This window comes from Melospiza georgiana, chromosome 3, assembly GCF_028018845.1.
Source record: "Melospiza georgiana isolate bMelGeo1 chromosome 3, bMelGeo1.pri, whole genome shotgun sequence".
NCBI lineage: Eukaryota > Metazoa > Chordata > Aves > Passeriformes > Passerellidae > Melospiza > Melospiza georgiana.
Window position 1 is genome coordinate 9,582,063 of NC_080432.1, and position 14,898 is coordinate 9,596,960.

General features: G+C 43.5%; 1 protein-coding gene across 6 annotated transcripts in view; it reads left to right on the forward strand.

The window, feature by feature from the left end:
- Positions 1-659: 659 nt before the first annotated feature.
- USP45 (ubiquitin specific peptidase 45) overlaps positions 660-14,898 on the forward strand; it is a 50,234-nt gene continuing 35,995 nt past the window's right edge. For 4 of the 6 annotated variants that reach the window (XM_058021751.1, XM_058021758.1, XM_058021756.1 and 1 more), the window contains exons 1-5: positions 660-739; positions 9,432-9,541; positions 11,610-11,779; positions 13,901-14,004; positions 14,396-14,496. In XM_058021751.1, coding sequence (XP_057877734.1) covers positions 9,442-9,541; positions 11,610-11,779; positions 13,901-14,004; positions 14,396-14,496 — 475 coding nt within the window. In that variant the 5' untranslated portion in view covers positions 660-739; positions 9,432-9,441. Of the gene's footprint in view, positions 740-3,415; positions 3,564-9,431; positions 9,542-11,609; positions 11,780-13,900; positions 14,005-14,395; positions 14,497-14,898 lie in introns of those variants that run through there. The other 2 variants (XM_058021753.1, XM_058021752.1) reach the window with 2 other exon arrangements.

Genomic DNA, 14,898 nt, shown 5'->3' on the forward strand with positions numbered 1-14,898 from the left:
AAAGGAGGGAAGCAGCACATCCAATTCTCCTTTTGTCTCTATGGCTGCATTCAGCCAACTCCTCAGCAGCTTCCTTCATTTCACCTCTTGGGACTCTCCCTCCATTTCACCTCTTCTTCACTTGACTTTCGAGTTCTGTACAACCTCCCACACTGAAACCCAGCGGCACTCAACCCAGTTTCCAGTAGCCCCTCCCTCGAGTGCTGGACATCCTTTACTCTGCGTGCCCTCGGTGGGGACATGCACATTTGATGCTGTTCTCCTTCCAGACCCTCCCATGGTGGCTGCCTCGAAAATCCAGGGCCCAGACCCTGCTGTATAACCTCTGAGCACGACTTTCCACAGCTCTGCGCGCTGCCAAAGCTCCTCTTAGCGCACTGCCCAGGGGCACAAACCCAGCGCAGCATCTCCAGCTCTTTCAGCAAAACTCAGAAATGGAGGTCACCCCAGCCTTTGCTCTGAGTTTCCAGAGTGCCTCGCAGCCAGACCTGTCGCTACCTGTTGCCTCTCAGCGGGCCCGGTGCGCTCCCGGGCGGCCCCGCTTCCCCCTGTCCTTCCCACCCGGGACACGCGTTGTGCCCGGAACCAGCCCCAGCCCCAGCCCCTTGCCGCTCGTGCGGAGCCGCCCGGGCCGCGGCTGGGGCGGGGAGCGGCGCGGCAAGGCCGGGGGCGGAGCGGAGCGGAGCTTCCTCCGCCGCTTCCTGCCGCCGCCGCGCCCGCCGCCGCCGCCCGCCGCTCCGTGAGTGCGGGGCGCGGGGAGGGGGCGGGCGGCACGGGCGGGGGGCGCCAGGGCCGCGTCGGGCCCGTCCTGCGCAGCCGGGGGGGTCGCGGGGCCTCCGCCGCGGTCCGAGGGTCGGGCCGGGTCGATCGGCCGCGCCATGGCGGCGGCCGGGCCCGCGGCCTGCGGAGCCGCGTCCCGGGGGGCCGGGCGGGCGCGGGGCGCGGACTGGGGACGGTGGGAGGGGGCTCTGCCCCGCCGTGGCCCCGGGCCGGGCGGCCCGCCCCTCCCCGCTGCCGGCAGCGCTGCCCGGCGCTTCTCCCGCCGGGCTGGTGGCCAAGTGCGTGCGGCTCGTGTTGGGTCACCGGCGAGGAGCTGCTGGTGGCGACCGCCCGCTGTCGGTGTGGAGCGGGTTAACCATGCCGAGACGCGAGAGCGGCAGCGCCGGGCCGCCTCCGTGCGCCGCAGCGCGTCCCTCGGTGTGTCGGACGGAGCGCGGGCGGTGGCTGCGCCTGCGGCCGGGCTGAGCACACGGCCCGGTCCCTGGGCGCGGGGCTGCCGTGCCCGCCCGGCTCCGCGCTGCGTGTGCCGGCCTGCAGCCGCCGCGGCCTCAAGCGCCGTGCCCGGGGAGTAAAGGACAGCCCGCTGCCGGTCCTCGCGCTTAGCCTGAGACGTGGCGTTCTATACCCATAGCTGCGACTCTCCACGTTTTATTTATTATTGGGATTCTCTGTTTTGACTCCTGGTTTGGTTTTCTTTCTTTCTTTCTTTTGCTGTCATTTGTCCTTTACTTTAGGACTTTGTCCTGCCCTTGCTGTACCTGTGTTGCTACTTGCGCTATTAAACAGGATATGCACAACAGCATATTAAACGTACGTGCAGTAGAATGATGACAGCAAGAACTTAGAAGCATATGGCAATAGCTGCAGGTGTAGCACTGTATTCTAGTTGCATGTCATCTTTAACTACAAGTATTTCCCAATTCCATGAAATAATCCTCTCATACAAGCATAAAGAACAGACTTGTATTTAAAGGATTCTTTCTGCTCTCGTTTTCTGGCTTTTAAAACAAACAGTAATGACACGAGCATGTGCAAGCTTGAAGCAGACTATGCCTTTGTGAAATTGTTCTTGTGTTTACTACATTTTTAAATATTTTGTCAGATTTCTTCATGAAATATTGAAGAACTGGTGTTCTGTAGCTTTATTTCTGTGAGATTCACAGAACTGCAGCTAGTGTCTCAGGGGTTCTGTTTTGAGCATCAGTTGTAGATCGAGGACAAGTTGTTCTGCTTCAGACATGCCATCAAAGCAAACTGGGGCAGTCTGTGTGGAGGAAGAAAAGGGAATTAAATTTTTAGTTCTTGATGGCAAGACTTGGACTTTCAAAGAGCTCAAACTAGTAGTAACTTACTGTTTTATCTGTTCTGCCCTCACTGATCAACCAACTCCCATGACACCCTTCCAGAATAGATGGGAAGTTATGGGCAGCCATTGACTTCCTTTATTTTCTCCAACTCAGCCCTTTAGGTGGATGTACAGCAGCAGTCTTAGCTTAAAGTATTGTATTTGTGTGGGTTTCAGCCTTCTGTCTCACATGCTTCAACCACAGTTCCTTTTTTATTTCTTTGAATTCACAGAATGAGCATTTCTCCAAAGTTCATCCTTTGCTCATATTGCCCTTTATTTTCTGGAGTGCTTTTTCCCTAGCTTTTGCCCACATGGTTATCCTAGCAAGGTACTGAGAGTTCCCTGGTTACTTTCCAGCTGTTTCAGTTCTTATGCCCTCAGATTTTCTGTGGTGATGGTACAGTAATGTTGTTGTTTATATTATGGGAGTGCACAGTCTGTCATCTGACTGCCTTTTTGCATACAAAGTTTTACCTTGCAAGCCAATATCATTAGTTATAAGCTATGGCTCTTTTAATGGTGCTTAGGTGGGGTTTTTTTATAAAGGATGAATTTTCTAGAAGGACCTATGTTGGACCATGCATGCGTTTTTCCAGATGATTTTCCTTTTTGGAATGTTATAAAAAAACCCCAAACATTTAATGTGGGATAAAGAACCTAAACAAAAGTTGGAGTTTGCTTTATGGGGCTGGATATTGCCAGGTATATCTGAAATTTTCCATAAAACTTTGTTGTAAGATACTAGCAAAAAATATGTCATCAAAGTGCTACTCTTTTTACCCACTTAGAGCTTTAAAATACTCTAGTCATAAACCCAGTTACAGAGTCTTTTCAGTTTTGCTTCTGGACATATCTGGCTTCTGTTCATCCTTAGAGATAATTTTTCTGTGGCAGGTGATTTTAGAAGGAAATCGAGGGGGATTGTAGATGATATGAACATGAAAGTTGATAGAACATGCTTAGCATGAGCAGCTGGCTGAAGTGGATTATTAAAAGAGATTTTTACTGTCACTTGGAAAGTTGTGTCTAGCAGTCCAAAGCCTCCATTTCACTCCTTGCTCCAAAAGTACATCAGTGTCTCACCCTTTTTAGGACTGTAATATGTCAGGATTGGTGTTGGAGCTCCAGTGATAGAGTAGGATGTGTTATGTGCCTTTGGGCTAGGACATCTTGGAGATGATGCTTTCAGAATTTCAGATGACATTTTCCAGGGGAAGAAGCTTTGCTGCCACTACCAGTCAGCAGTTCTGGTCCTTTCACTGCTCTTGCAGGCAGCGGGGGCCTGTTTTCTGCAGAGGTTTTGGTGCCTGTCAGAGCGCTGAGCCTCCTGGCCTGCTGATGGGTGACACTGCCCAGCTGCTCACCGTGATGGATGTGGTGCCTCTTTTGATTGCCTGACACTTGGTCTAGTGGCCAGCAAGGCAAAATGCCACAGGTAATGCTCAGACAGATGTCTGAAATGTATCAATTTGCAGTGTACATCAAAACATGTAGCAGTTCTGCGGAGGATCTGGCATTACTGATCCATGCAGGGACCTTCCATAGATGTGTTTCGAAGCATCTTTGGACTTAATCTGCACATCTGTGCTGTTCCTTCTCCCCTTTGGTGCAAGGCTGCTGTTTACAGCTGGGCAGTTCTGTTAAGTCATATTGTCCTGGTTTAGGGCAAATTTGGGAGAAAACCTCCAAAGGGAGCCCCTCCAGAAAGCAAACCCACACGGCCCCTCCCCACAACCAGTTTGGGACGGATTCCTCAGAGAGAAGTGGAAGGAACCCGTTTATTTACCAGGCACATCACCCCCCAGCACACAAAATGAACAATAGCAGGTGACACCACTCTTTCACCACTCTGAAAAACATGACAAATTCACAAAGTCTCTCTTGGGGGGGTTGCTCTGTTATCAGTTCCCCCAGTGCTGGGTCAGCTGCTGCAGCCACAAGGTGCAAGCTCTCGGTGTTGCCAGGTCCCAGTCTGGAGCAGGTTCGAGTGGTTCCAAAAAAGGGAAAGGAAAAAGTCCAGGGAAAAATTTGTACTGATTAGCTAAACTAACTAATGAGCAGAAACAAAAAGCAGGAGCAAGAGCAAAGCAAAAAGCCAAAGCAAAAAGCAAAAGCTGCACTATGTACTGCCCTGTCTGTGTGTCCCACCAGCAATGGGGGAGCAGCTGATAGCAAAACCAAAACAAAACATTCACTCTTCAGAGCCAGTCTTGAAGGCACAGAACATAATATCCAGCAGAAACAGAACAGATGACTGGGGATACAAGCATCATAACGTCACCCTAGGACACATATGGAAATGCTAATTTTCCCCAGTATTCAGTGTGTGCTCTGCCCTTTCAGTGTGACCCAAATTTTTCTTTGCTTTAGCAACGTAAAATGATACCATTTTAACTTGAAAGTTTGACAACAAGTAGTGATACTGCTGGAATTTAGGCTACCTCAGATGAATCAAGGGATTGAGGTAAGTGTATTTGCCCCAGCTTCTTTGAATTCCAGCTCACTGATGAAATAATTAACAATACTGGTTTCACAGCTAATGGGCAGTTCTACTGGGAGAGTATTGCCCATATCCAAAATAGTACCTGGAGATTCTCTGTAGACTCACTTGGCTACATTTCATAGGGTCAGTATGCTTAGATAGGCTGGTGGGTTTTGCGTAATTTTTATCTTGTTTGCATTCTAGTAATGCAACTGTAATCCTCCTAGTTAATCAAGAATCAGAAAAATACTGTAATAGGTATTGCACAGATAAGAAGAAAATGTGGCACTTGTCTGAAAGAGCTTGCACCCTAATTATAAGAGGAGGGGAAAAGTGGATCTAGGCAGATGGAAGCAGTGATATGATATTAATCAGTGCAGCAGGTTATTTCTCTAACATACTGGTGGTCTGGTCTGTGTTTCTTATAAGCATCATGGTGAAGGTGCAGCATGGAAAGACTCACTAAGGTGACACATTTCAACATTTAGTAAGTGAACTGCAGACATTCTAGGAGGAGGGACTCATCTTCCAAGTCAGAAGTGCAAGATGGGAAAAGGTTTTGGGAAGTGCAGACAGTGAAGGCAGTTTGCTTCTCCAACTCTCATGCATAAAAATGTTGTGAAGAGGAATAACCTGGTTGGTTGGTTGGTTGGGTTGGTTTGGTTTCCCAAGGAAAAGTGATTTTTAGTTCATGCTAGCCTTGTAACTTTTATTGGTCTTAGTTCTACTGAATTACTGTAAAATGTAATTTTTTTTTAAAAATAGCAGTTTCTTATTTTAGGAACAACATTCAGCTCTTGTAAGTATCTAAATATATACTTTATGAAGAGGGTAAATTTCTAAATATAGGAATATTAATGCTGTTAAATATAGACTATAGCAAGCATAACTTAAATTTAAAATAGTCTAGGCACACCATAGATTTAACTTAACAGATTCAGCAGATTGATTTTTGGCACTCTGTCAAATCTGAAGCTTTTAAAATTAGATGGGCAGATCATTCTGCTGCTTTTGAAGTGGTTTGTTCTTTCTAGAATGGTGCAAATGAGCAGTTGAGTGAGGAGGTTTTGATCTTAATCAGCTTTTTGTAGCAAGATTGACATTAGGAGTCTTTTAAGAAGCAAGAAGTCAACTGAGAATAGCTAGTGATGGTGATGATTGTGCTCCAGACTTGTATGCTGAGCTCAAAGAATCTGAACATGTTTGGAAAGGATTAGTTCTTAGTTTTGTACAAAATAATTTTTTAAAAGGAACAAGTTTAGGGTTTTTTAATCTAACTTTTTCTATTTTTTTTTTTTCCTCAAGGAAACTGCATAATTTCTATTTAAGATTTTTACTGTGTGCCAAGTAGAGATGAGAGTAGAGCTAACATACCCTCAACTCAGGTTTTTCTATCACAAAAATGAGTTTCTTTTTATTTGTCAGATTCATTGGTGAAATATCGTGTGCACCATGACTTGATTTTATGTGTACAAAATGAAAAGCTTAAATGTATTTGCTTTTCCATCACAAAAGAAAACTTCAAGGGAAGATTCGTGGTGACCTCTTTCTGCATAGGAAAAGGAGGAGAGTCTTTCCCCTTTGGGATAGTTGGTGGCTGTAGACAGAAAATTCTCATTGGACATATTAAAACAAATACAAGAATGGGTTGGAAAGAGGCAAATCATGGGAATACTACCATGGTGTTTAATCTTCAGTGTGTCAAGTTAATTTTGTCTAAATTGTTCTTTTCTCTTTTGCCTGATTGTCCTGAATGGCTTGTGCCTATGGCAAACAATAAGCTGTAGATCATCCCTTTTGGTTTTTTCTTAGCTATATTTTATGCTTTCTTGAGTATGTTTGTTCAGGTTTTCCATTCCAACAAAAACTCAAATCTTTTATTTCCCACAAACTGAAATATTTCTGAAGCATCCTAAGTTTCTTCCTTGTTTAACTCAATTAAATACAATAATCAAATTCCTGTCATAAGCGTTCTGATTTTGAAATTGATTGATGTTCATCATGTTTTTATTAAATGGGGTCTTTAATTTGTAATGTTTTCAGTCTCTGAATGTGCTGGAAAAGGGCTGTACTCCACATAAACTCGCATTGTAGCTCATGTGGAGTAGCTCATTGCTTTTACCTTTCCATCACACTTCTGTGCTTTTCAAAATCAGGCACAAACCCTGGCTGTCTGAGTCCTTGATGTGCTCTGGTTTTTCCAAGAGCTCACAGGTCAGTAACCATTGTCTGATGGGTGTCTGTCTGTGGGTATGTCCATGGAGAGTAATTAATCTAATGGTCCGTGTTGTCTTTTCCTCTGCCTGCTCTTAGTGAAAGGAGACTGGAAAGTGTCTGGGCTGTGCAGTGGGAGTGCAGCTCCTTATGCCAGTGTTCATTCTAATGCCATGTTGATTAGGCTGGGCTTGAAGTGCCATGCTTTCAGTCTCTGTGGCTATCAGCTGGCACTGTTTGTTCCCCATGTCCAGAGGGTCCCCAGGAGATGGGTCCAGCAGTGGGCTGTGCTTGCCCTGATCCAATTCATGACACCTGTGCTGTGAGCCTCAGGATTTCACACAAGGGAAAGACTTGTTTGTATTTTAGCTGGTTGGGCCCACAATTATTTATGGGAGCTCTCTAAGTGTGCTGATACAAAGATGACTTTCATTGGGATGAAGTCTGTGCTTTGGACAGTCTTACATAATCTGCCCAAAGAGATCAAAACTGTTATGCTGAAATGAACTCATAGATTGTTTATGTCAATGTTGAATCACCTAAACACAGCTATGTTCCTTTAGGGATGACATTTTTGCTGTCTTTGCTATTGACTCTTTGCATAATTTAGTGTAAGGTCTTGTGTTTTCTCACAGCAGCTCTCTTGGCCCTACTGTTTGATGAATGTCTTGATGAATCTTGTGCTCAGTTAAGTGGCAGTGTGACAAGAGGTGATGGGTAGTTTCACATGAAACTTGGGTATATATGGGAAGCTGCCAAGGCAGAAGGACACAGCTGAAGTTGTTTGAGCCTCCTCATGTTCTAGGGATGCCAGGTTGCATGGCTGTTAATGGACATTAGGTGTGCTAACATCTGTTGAACATACATAGTCAGGAGCTGGAATATTTAGACATTTCTTACTGTATAAACAGTAAGAAAGGTCTAAATATTGTGAACCCATGAAATCAGCAAAGCTGAATTCAGTGGTGCCTTTCACTTGCATGTCTAGGCTTTATAACTATAAGTATAGGAAAATTTGAAATCTGTAATTTAAGACCATCATGGTATTTAATATAATATAAGCTAATTTCTGTGTAAATGTAGCATTTTGTAAAAAAAAATTGGGCTGTGTTTTGAAGGATTGAGGAGACATGAAGCTGTTGATGCAAGGAAGCAGTGAGTAAAGATTTCTTTTATACTATACAAAAATGTGACTTGTCCAAAGCAAATCTCTCACTGGTAGGTTCATGCAGAAAACCCCTAGCACTAGCAGTATGTAGGGATGTAGGGCAGATGCAGGGATGTCTATCCAAATGTGTAGAACTTGAAACAGGAGCTTGCTGGTGCAGATTGCCTGCTTTCCTTCAGGGAAGGCTGTTCAGGTGTCAGTGGTGGTGGTGCTCTAATATCAATATTGATGGCTGTTCTGGTGATTGGATAAGTAAGGACAGGGAATATTGAATTCAGTATACTGGTTGTTTCCTGTGTTTCTCAGAGCTTCAGTAATACAAAAGTCTAAATACATTTACAGAAAGGATTAAAAAATTTTAAGTAGACAAACTTGTTAAACTTTGGCAAACTTAACTAATTGATCTGTAGTAAGAATACACCTTTTGCAATTCCCAAATGTAGGGCATTTTAGATGCTTCCTATACCTAAATGCAGTAGCACAGTTGAAAATCTTTGGTCCTGGTGGCTCAGGTGACATTACTGGCCTGTTTCTGGTACACAACAAGATGTCATTTTATTTCTGAACAGAATGGCTCACATGTTTGCAATGTATGAGTATTTGACTATTTTACATTCCTATGCTTTGTATGTGAAAACAAAAATCTGTTTTTATGAACCCCACCATTAAAAGACGAACTGTAAACTAAGCCCCAGCAGCTGTCTCTGTGGTGCACAGCTACAGTCCTTCCATGGATTCACATTTGGATTTTGATTAAATGACTGGTGTGCTGAAATCTCTAATGATTTTTTTTAACTTTTACTGGCAAACATCTTTGCTTTAATTCTGTTCCTCATAGGACTCCTTGATTAATGACACAAATTTCCTATGGGAGACTTCATCTTTATGGATTCTCCAGTGTTTAACAGAGGGATCAGTTTGCTCTCTAGTCAGTCATCCATTGCAGGATAGAGCACTTTAATCAGATTTAGAAGACTTTTATTTTCTTACACTGTTTGAAATTGCTCAAAAACCTTTAGGGAATGTGCAAGTGTAAATAATGACTGAAACCTTTCATGAGGGATATATGTTAAGGAGGAGAAACATTTATTTTGATGAAGTTTTCCTGGTATGTTGTAGTTGTAATAACTTACTTTGCAATAACAAAAATAAAGAAAATCTCAGTATCTCAAATATTTAACACCTCTGCCTAGAAGTGAGTGTCCCCTTTTCCTACAGCTACAGTTCAGTGTGTCCTGTAGTCTAACTGGTATTGTGACATTTCTAAGACTTCATTCCTGACACATTCTTAACACTCCTTGTTACACAATAGCTGACATTAGACCAAGCCTAAAACTGTGTTTGTGGTGTTTGAATGTGTGATTGGATCTTGTGCTTTTGGAGTTCAAACTTGAAACATCTCAATAAACAATAACATTGCCTCTGTTTGTCTTTCCTAGTAAGCAACAGATGCGGGTGAAAGATCCATCAAGAACCAACCCTGAGAAGCCAAAGAGAAGCAAAAGGCCCAACAGGCCCCAGGATGAGGACTCTTCAGATGATATTTCAGGTGAGTACCTAGGGGGGATGTTTGTCCTGAGGTTGAGGGCTAATAGCTTCCATGTTGACTGATGAAAGCCACAAATCATTGGTACCATGAAATATTTTTCTTGCTTGAATTTATAGCAAAAATATCCCCAGTCAAGTGTTTATGACATGACCAGTTGTTACACTACATGACTTCCCTGAAGGGCTGGAGAGTTGGTTGATCTTCAATGACAACCTCTCCATGTGAGGTCAGGCACGTGTGGCAGGAGGCTGTGTGGCTGAACAGGGAGCTTCCAGCTGAGCTCACAGGGAAGAAGGAATGGCAGAGAGGGTGGAGGCAGGTTTGGGCTGCCTTTGCAGAGGTCTGGAGTGTGCAGGATTAGGGCTTAGGTAAAGCAACTTCAGTTAGAATTGGGTCTGGTGAGGGGTGTAAAGAGTAAGATGAGCCTTTATGGATACAGTGGCAGTAAAATGAAGACTAGGGTGAGTGCAAACCTGCTGCGTGAGGGGGCAGGGGGTCTAGGGACACAGGATGTGGGAAAAGGCTGAGGAACTCAATTCTTCCTTTGCTTCTCTCTTCACATGTAAGCTCTGCACCTGATCTTCCCTGGCACCTGACCTTAGTGGCAGACTCTGGGATGTAAACATTGTCCAGTGTAGAAGATTGAGAACTGTTAAATGAACTGGATACACACAAGTCCGTGGGGTCAGATGGATTGCATCTGAACTGCTGAGAAAACTGGTTGATGTCATTGTGAAGCTGTGCTGTGCCGTCTCTTCATGGCAGCAAATTGAGCAGCCAGCTGATAAGCAGGAGGATAGGTCTGCAATTCGGAGTGACTTAGACTGGCTGGAGAAATGGGCAGGCAGAAACTTCTCAGTGTTCAGCAGTGGCAGATGGAGAGTTTGGCATCTGGGCATAACCACGTGCCATTACAGGGTGGGGATTAAGGCAGTTTTGCAGAAAAGGTCCTCAAGGTCCTAGTGCACACACTGAATAAAACCAAGCTGTGCTGTTTGTGCCTGCTGTAGGCAGGATTGTATTAATGAGAGTGCAGGGCAGGCGGGTGATTCTTTCCATCTTTTCAGCGCTTGTGGGACTTCCTTGGGAGAGCTGTGCCCAGTTGTGGGCTCTCTTACAAGAAAGGTTGGCTTGTCAGTGAGGCCAGTGGTTCACCCCCTCCAGATTTTTGAGGAGATTGAGAACATGATGTGGGAAGAGGGGCTGAAGGGAATGTCTTTGTTTAGCCAAAGGAGTGAAAGTATAATTTCTTTCATTGATTGCCTGATGGTAGTTACAGAGAAGGCAGAACCAGATTCTTGCAGGAAGTCCACAATGAGAGGACTAAAGGCAGCAGATCAAATTTAGAGCATGCAAAATTTGACTAGGTGTGAGGAAATTTATTTTATATTCACTCTGAGGGTGGTCAGACAGAAACCTGATTTTCTTGTGAGTTGGTGAAGCCTCAGTCCTTGATGATATTCAACATTCAGCTGAACAAAACCATGAGCAAACAGATCTAAATTAATATTTGGCAGTGCTTTAAGTGAAGGCTTGGACAAGATGGCCTTCAGAGGTTACTTCAAACTTAGCTTATTCTGTAATATAGTGAAATTTTTGCAAAAAATAATGACAGAGAAGAATGGTTGATATTCACATTCAGAATGAGCAATTGTAGTACGGATGCATGGGTGTTTGAAAAATCTTTCTTTATGGGGTGGAAAAAGGTCAATGGCCTGTGTTGTTATATGCAAAAATAGATTTATCTATTATTTTATTGTCAAAAACCAGGGAAATTAGTTTTGTACAAAAGTAATCCTTGTACTTTTGTACGAACTAGTTTATCTGGTTTTAAGAGGTGGCATTTATTGACTTGAAAAGAATTTCCATTACGGAAAGACTAAAAGAGATTCCTTCATAAAATTCAGTATGTGGGGCGCAGCTGGCTGATCTTTCCTACTTTAATTCTTTGCTGTTTTTTTTTCCTGGTGCTGAATTAATTGAAGATCACGGTCTTTCAGTGTCCACATGCTCTCTTCCCTAGCTGTTATTTCGGATGTCTAAAAGCGAGCGTGTGTTGTTCCTGCAGGGCTCACCTGCCAGCACGTGAGCCAGGCCGTGGACGTGCCCCACGTGAAGAGAGCGGTGGCTCAGAGCGTGTGGTCCGTGTGCGCCGAGTGCCTCCGGGAGAGGAGGCTGAGCGACGCCGAGCCCGGGGCGCCTTCAGACATCTGGCTGTGTCTCAAATGTGGCTTCCAGGTGAGCCTGTGTGCTCAGTGTGCACAGGTGCAGTTTCTGAAGGATGTGTTGGGGATCCTTGTCTGTTTGGCATCTCATTACAGAGGAACAGGGTGATGCAAATGCTTGGTTGTGAGAGTCCCTGCTTCAGCTTCCTCGGGAAGTGGGGTGTGGCCTCATGTTCCTGTTAATTTTTGGCACTGTTTAGGGTTAGCTTTATGTGTCACACGAGGCCTTTCTGGGTCACTGTGACCCCAAGTTGTTAAAAATCTCTTTTCCCATCCCGAGCGCTTGACGAATGAGTTGGAGTTCTTCATTTCTCGGTCTCAAGGTTGTTTATTGCTTCTTATCTATAAAAAATTTTCTCCTGCCTTGCTGGGGTCTGTCCAGCAGGACAGTTCCAGGCACACTGCCTGCCCCTGGGGCAGTGTTATGTCCTTATACTAAAAACTACATATACAATGTTTACAATTACTTTCCAGTACCTATCACCTGTGTTAAGACAGTGAGTAGACTGTAAGTACCAACATCACAGCAGAAGATGGAGGCCAAGAAGGAGAAGGAGAAGGACACGCCCAGTTCCCTCCATCTTGCCTCCTGAACCCCCATACCAAAAACCTAAAATCTAATTTTCCACCCTGTGATAACTTCACTAATATTCTACTTAAACTGTTATGGCTTGCTGATCTTCACATAAGGTTGGTAGTTTGCTCCACGGGTCATAATCAAAACCACAGGTGTTTGGGGCTCTGTGCCAGGGCTTCTGAGGCCCCTGGCAGGGGTCCTGGCCATTCTGGACAGCCAGAGGGATGTTCTGGGTTCCCACAACAGTGCAGTGTGGCATCACAATTATTATGGCCCTGCCTTTTCTCTGTTCTTATATGCATCCTCTTGCCACTTACAGAGAATTGGCTCTGGGAGCTGTGTGGCTGCAAAATGCATCTGTTCAGCTGGCTGCTCTGGCAGGAGTTCCCATAAATAGGAATGAATGAGAAACCAAACATGTATATTGCTGAATGAACTTGTGCTGTGGACACTCAGTTGCTAGATTTGACTGAAGCCAGGGAGAAAGGACTGTGCTGGAGTGAGAATGCTGCTCTTGTGGCTACTAGCCATTAGAATGGATCAGTTATAATGTCAGATCATGGCCTCAGAGTTCAAAGTGGCAGGTCCTGACCCCAAGGGCTTTCACAGATTTCTGCCCTGGGTTTGAAGTAAAGAAAAAAATTTGCTCGATACAGCAAAATTCAGTTTATGGGCAGTATCAGGCTTAGGTCAGCCAATAGTTGCCTGAACAAAGCATGTCATGATTTTCTTGGAATTTCAGTAGGTTTCACTATAGAAAACTACTTTCAATAGATTTTACTATAGAAACCAGCTCCTACCAGTATAATATGAACAGATTTGATTTTGCAATGAAACATGCTATTCACAGGGTTCAGAAGATAGTTAACTAGATCTATATGAGGAAGACTCATATATCTTGCTTGAAAAACTTCTGTTAAGGTGGCCTTTAAAAGGAGTTAATTCTATGTGCTTCTTCATGTTCATGCTGTTAACAGCTTCTAAAACTTAATGCCTATTCAGAGACCAGTGCTGAATCTAAGTCCCACTCTCTTCATACTTGAACCATTGCAAATGCTTTCTCCTGAAATTGCTGTACATAAATAGTGTGTTCTGAGCAGCTTTGTAGTACAAAGCACTTTATGTACCTTTTTCATTTGCTGTCTGGAATGCATTTGACATTCTTGAGCAGTGAGGGTTACCTATGCTGTTGTCTTCCTTGCTATTCTGGACCAAATATGCTACATAGTTGTTTCATTCACAATTACTAGAGCATTCTTTCTTTTGTGAATGTTATAGTTTTTGTACGTTGATATTTAATCAATACTTATCCAAAAGCTAGGAATTATTTCTATTAGTTAGAGCAAACTTAGTAGTTCTCTATATTTTTAAGTGATTTTCCGAGTAGAAAAGATGAGAATGTTAAATCCTCTCAGTCTTTACAAATGATATATAAGTAGGGCAGAATAGCTTCATGTCTAGTTTTGAAAAGTGGAGTTTTTGTAGTGTATTTACTAATAATACATCTTTTCTTTTTCCCTTTCCTGCCCCTTACTGGGTTGATGTGTCCATTTTTAGGGATGTAGTAAGAATTCAGAAGGCCAGCATTCTCTGAAGCACTTCCAAACTGCACGCACAGAGCCTCATTGCATCGTTATCAACCTCAGCACTTGGATCATATGGTAAGAATCAGTGTGCAGGTGTTTGTGTGTGCCTGTTCCTAGGACTTCACATAACTGAAAGCAGTGTCTTCTCATGACAAAGAATGATTCTGACAGATAAAATGAATGCTTTCTATAGAAGAAAGGTAGGCTTTCTGGAGGCAATATGTGTTTGTCCTTTGTATTCTCTGAAATTATTTAAATCTATAAGGACCACAGTGAATTGGGACTGATCTATAGAAGAGCATATATGAGATGAGAAAATTCAATTCTATTCCATTTTTTTAGTGTGAAAAATTGAAACTGAGAGCTTTAAGTAATTTGTGTAAGGTTGTTTGGGAGGTTTGCTAGAGCTGGGATGTGCATGCATGCAGATAGCCCTGAATTCCAGTTTGTTTCTTCTTTTGTTTAGGTGTTATGAGTGTGATGAAGAGCTGTCAACGCATTGCAACAAAAAGGTTCTGGCTCAGATAGTTGACTTCCTTCAAAAACATGGTGCCAGGGCTGAACCAAGTAAGTTTGCACAATTAGTTTTATCTGGAGATAATAATAAGCACTTTAGATTTTGAATCATGTTAAAAATACAGCTGAAAAATTGTGTACAATGTGACCATGTTCACAATGTACATGGTTGTACATGGATGTACATGGATGTAATTTATAACTGCAGAACTTCTTGGGGAAGTAATGCCTATCAAGACATAATGTCACCTTTTTTTCTACAGTATGATTACATTTTAAAAATATTTTGGATGCTATAGGGTAGTTTTTCTGAATTTTGTATTTAGCAAAGAAAGTTTACCATAGAGGAGTTGTTTTCTTAAATATGATAAGGCCATATAAATTAATAAATTAATCACAAATTAACACATATTAATATATCAAAGTGTACATTTTAAATTCACTATAAATGAA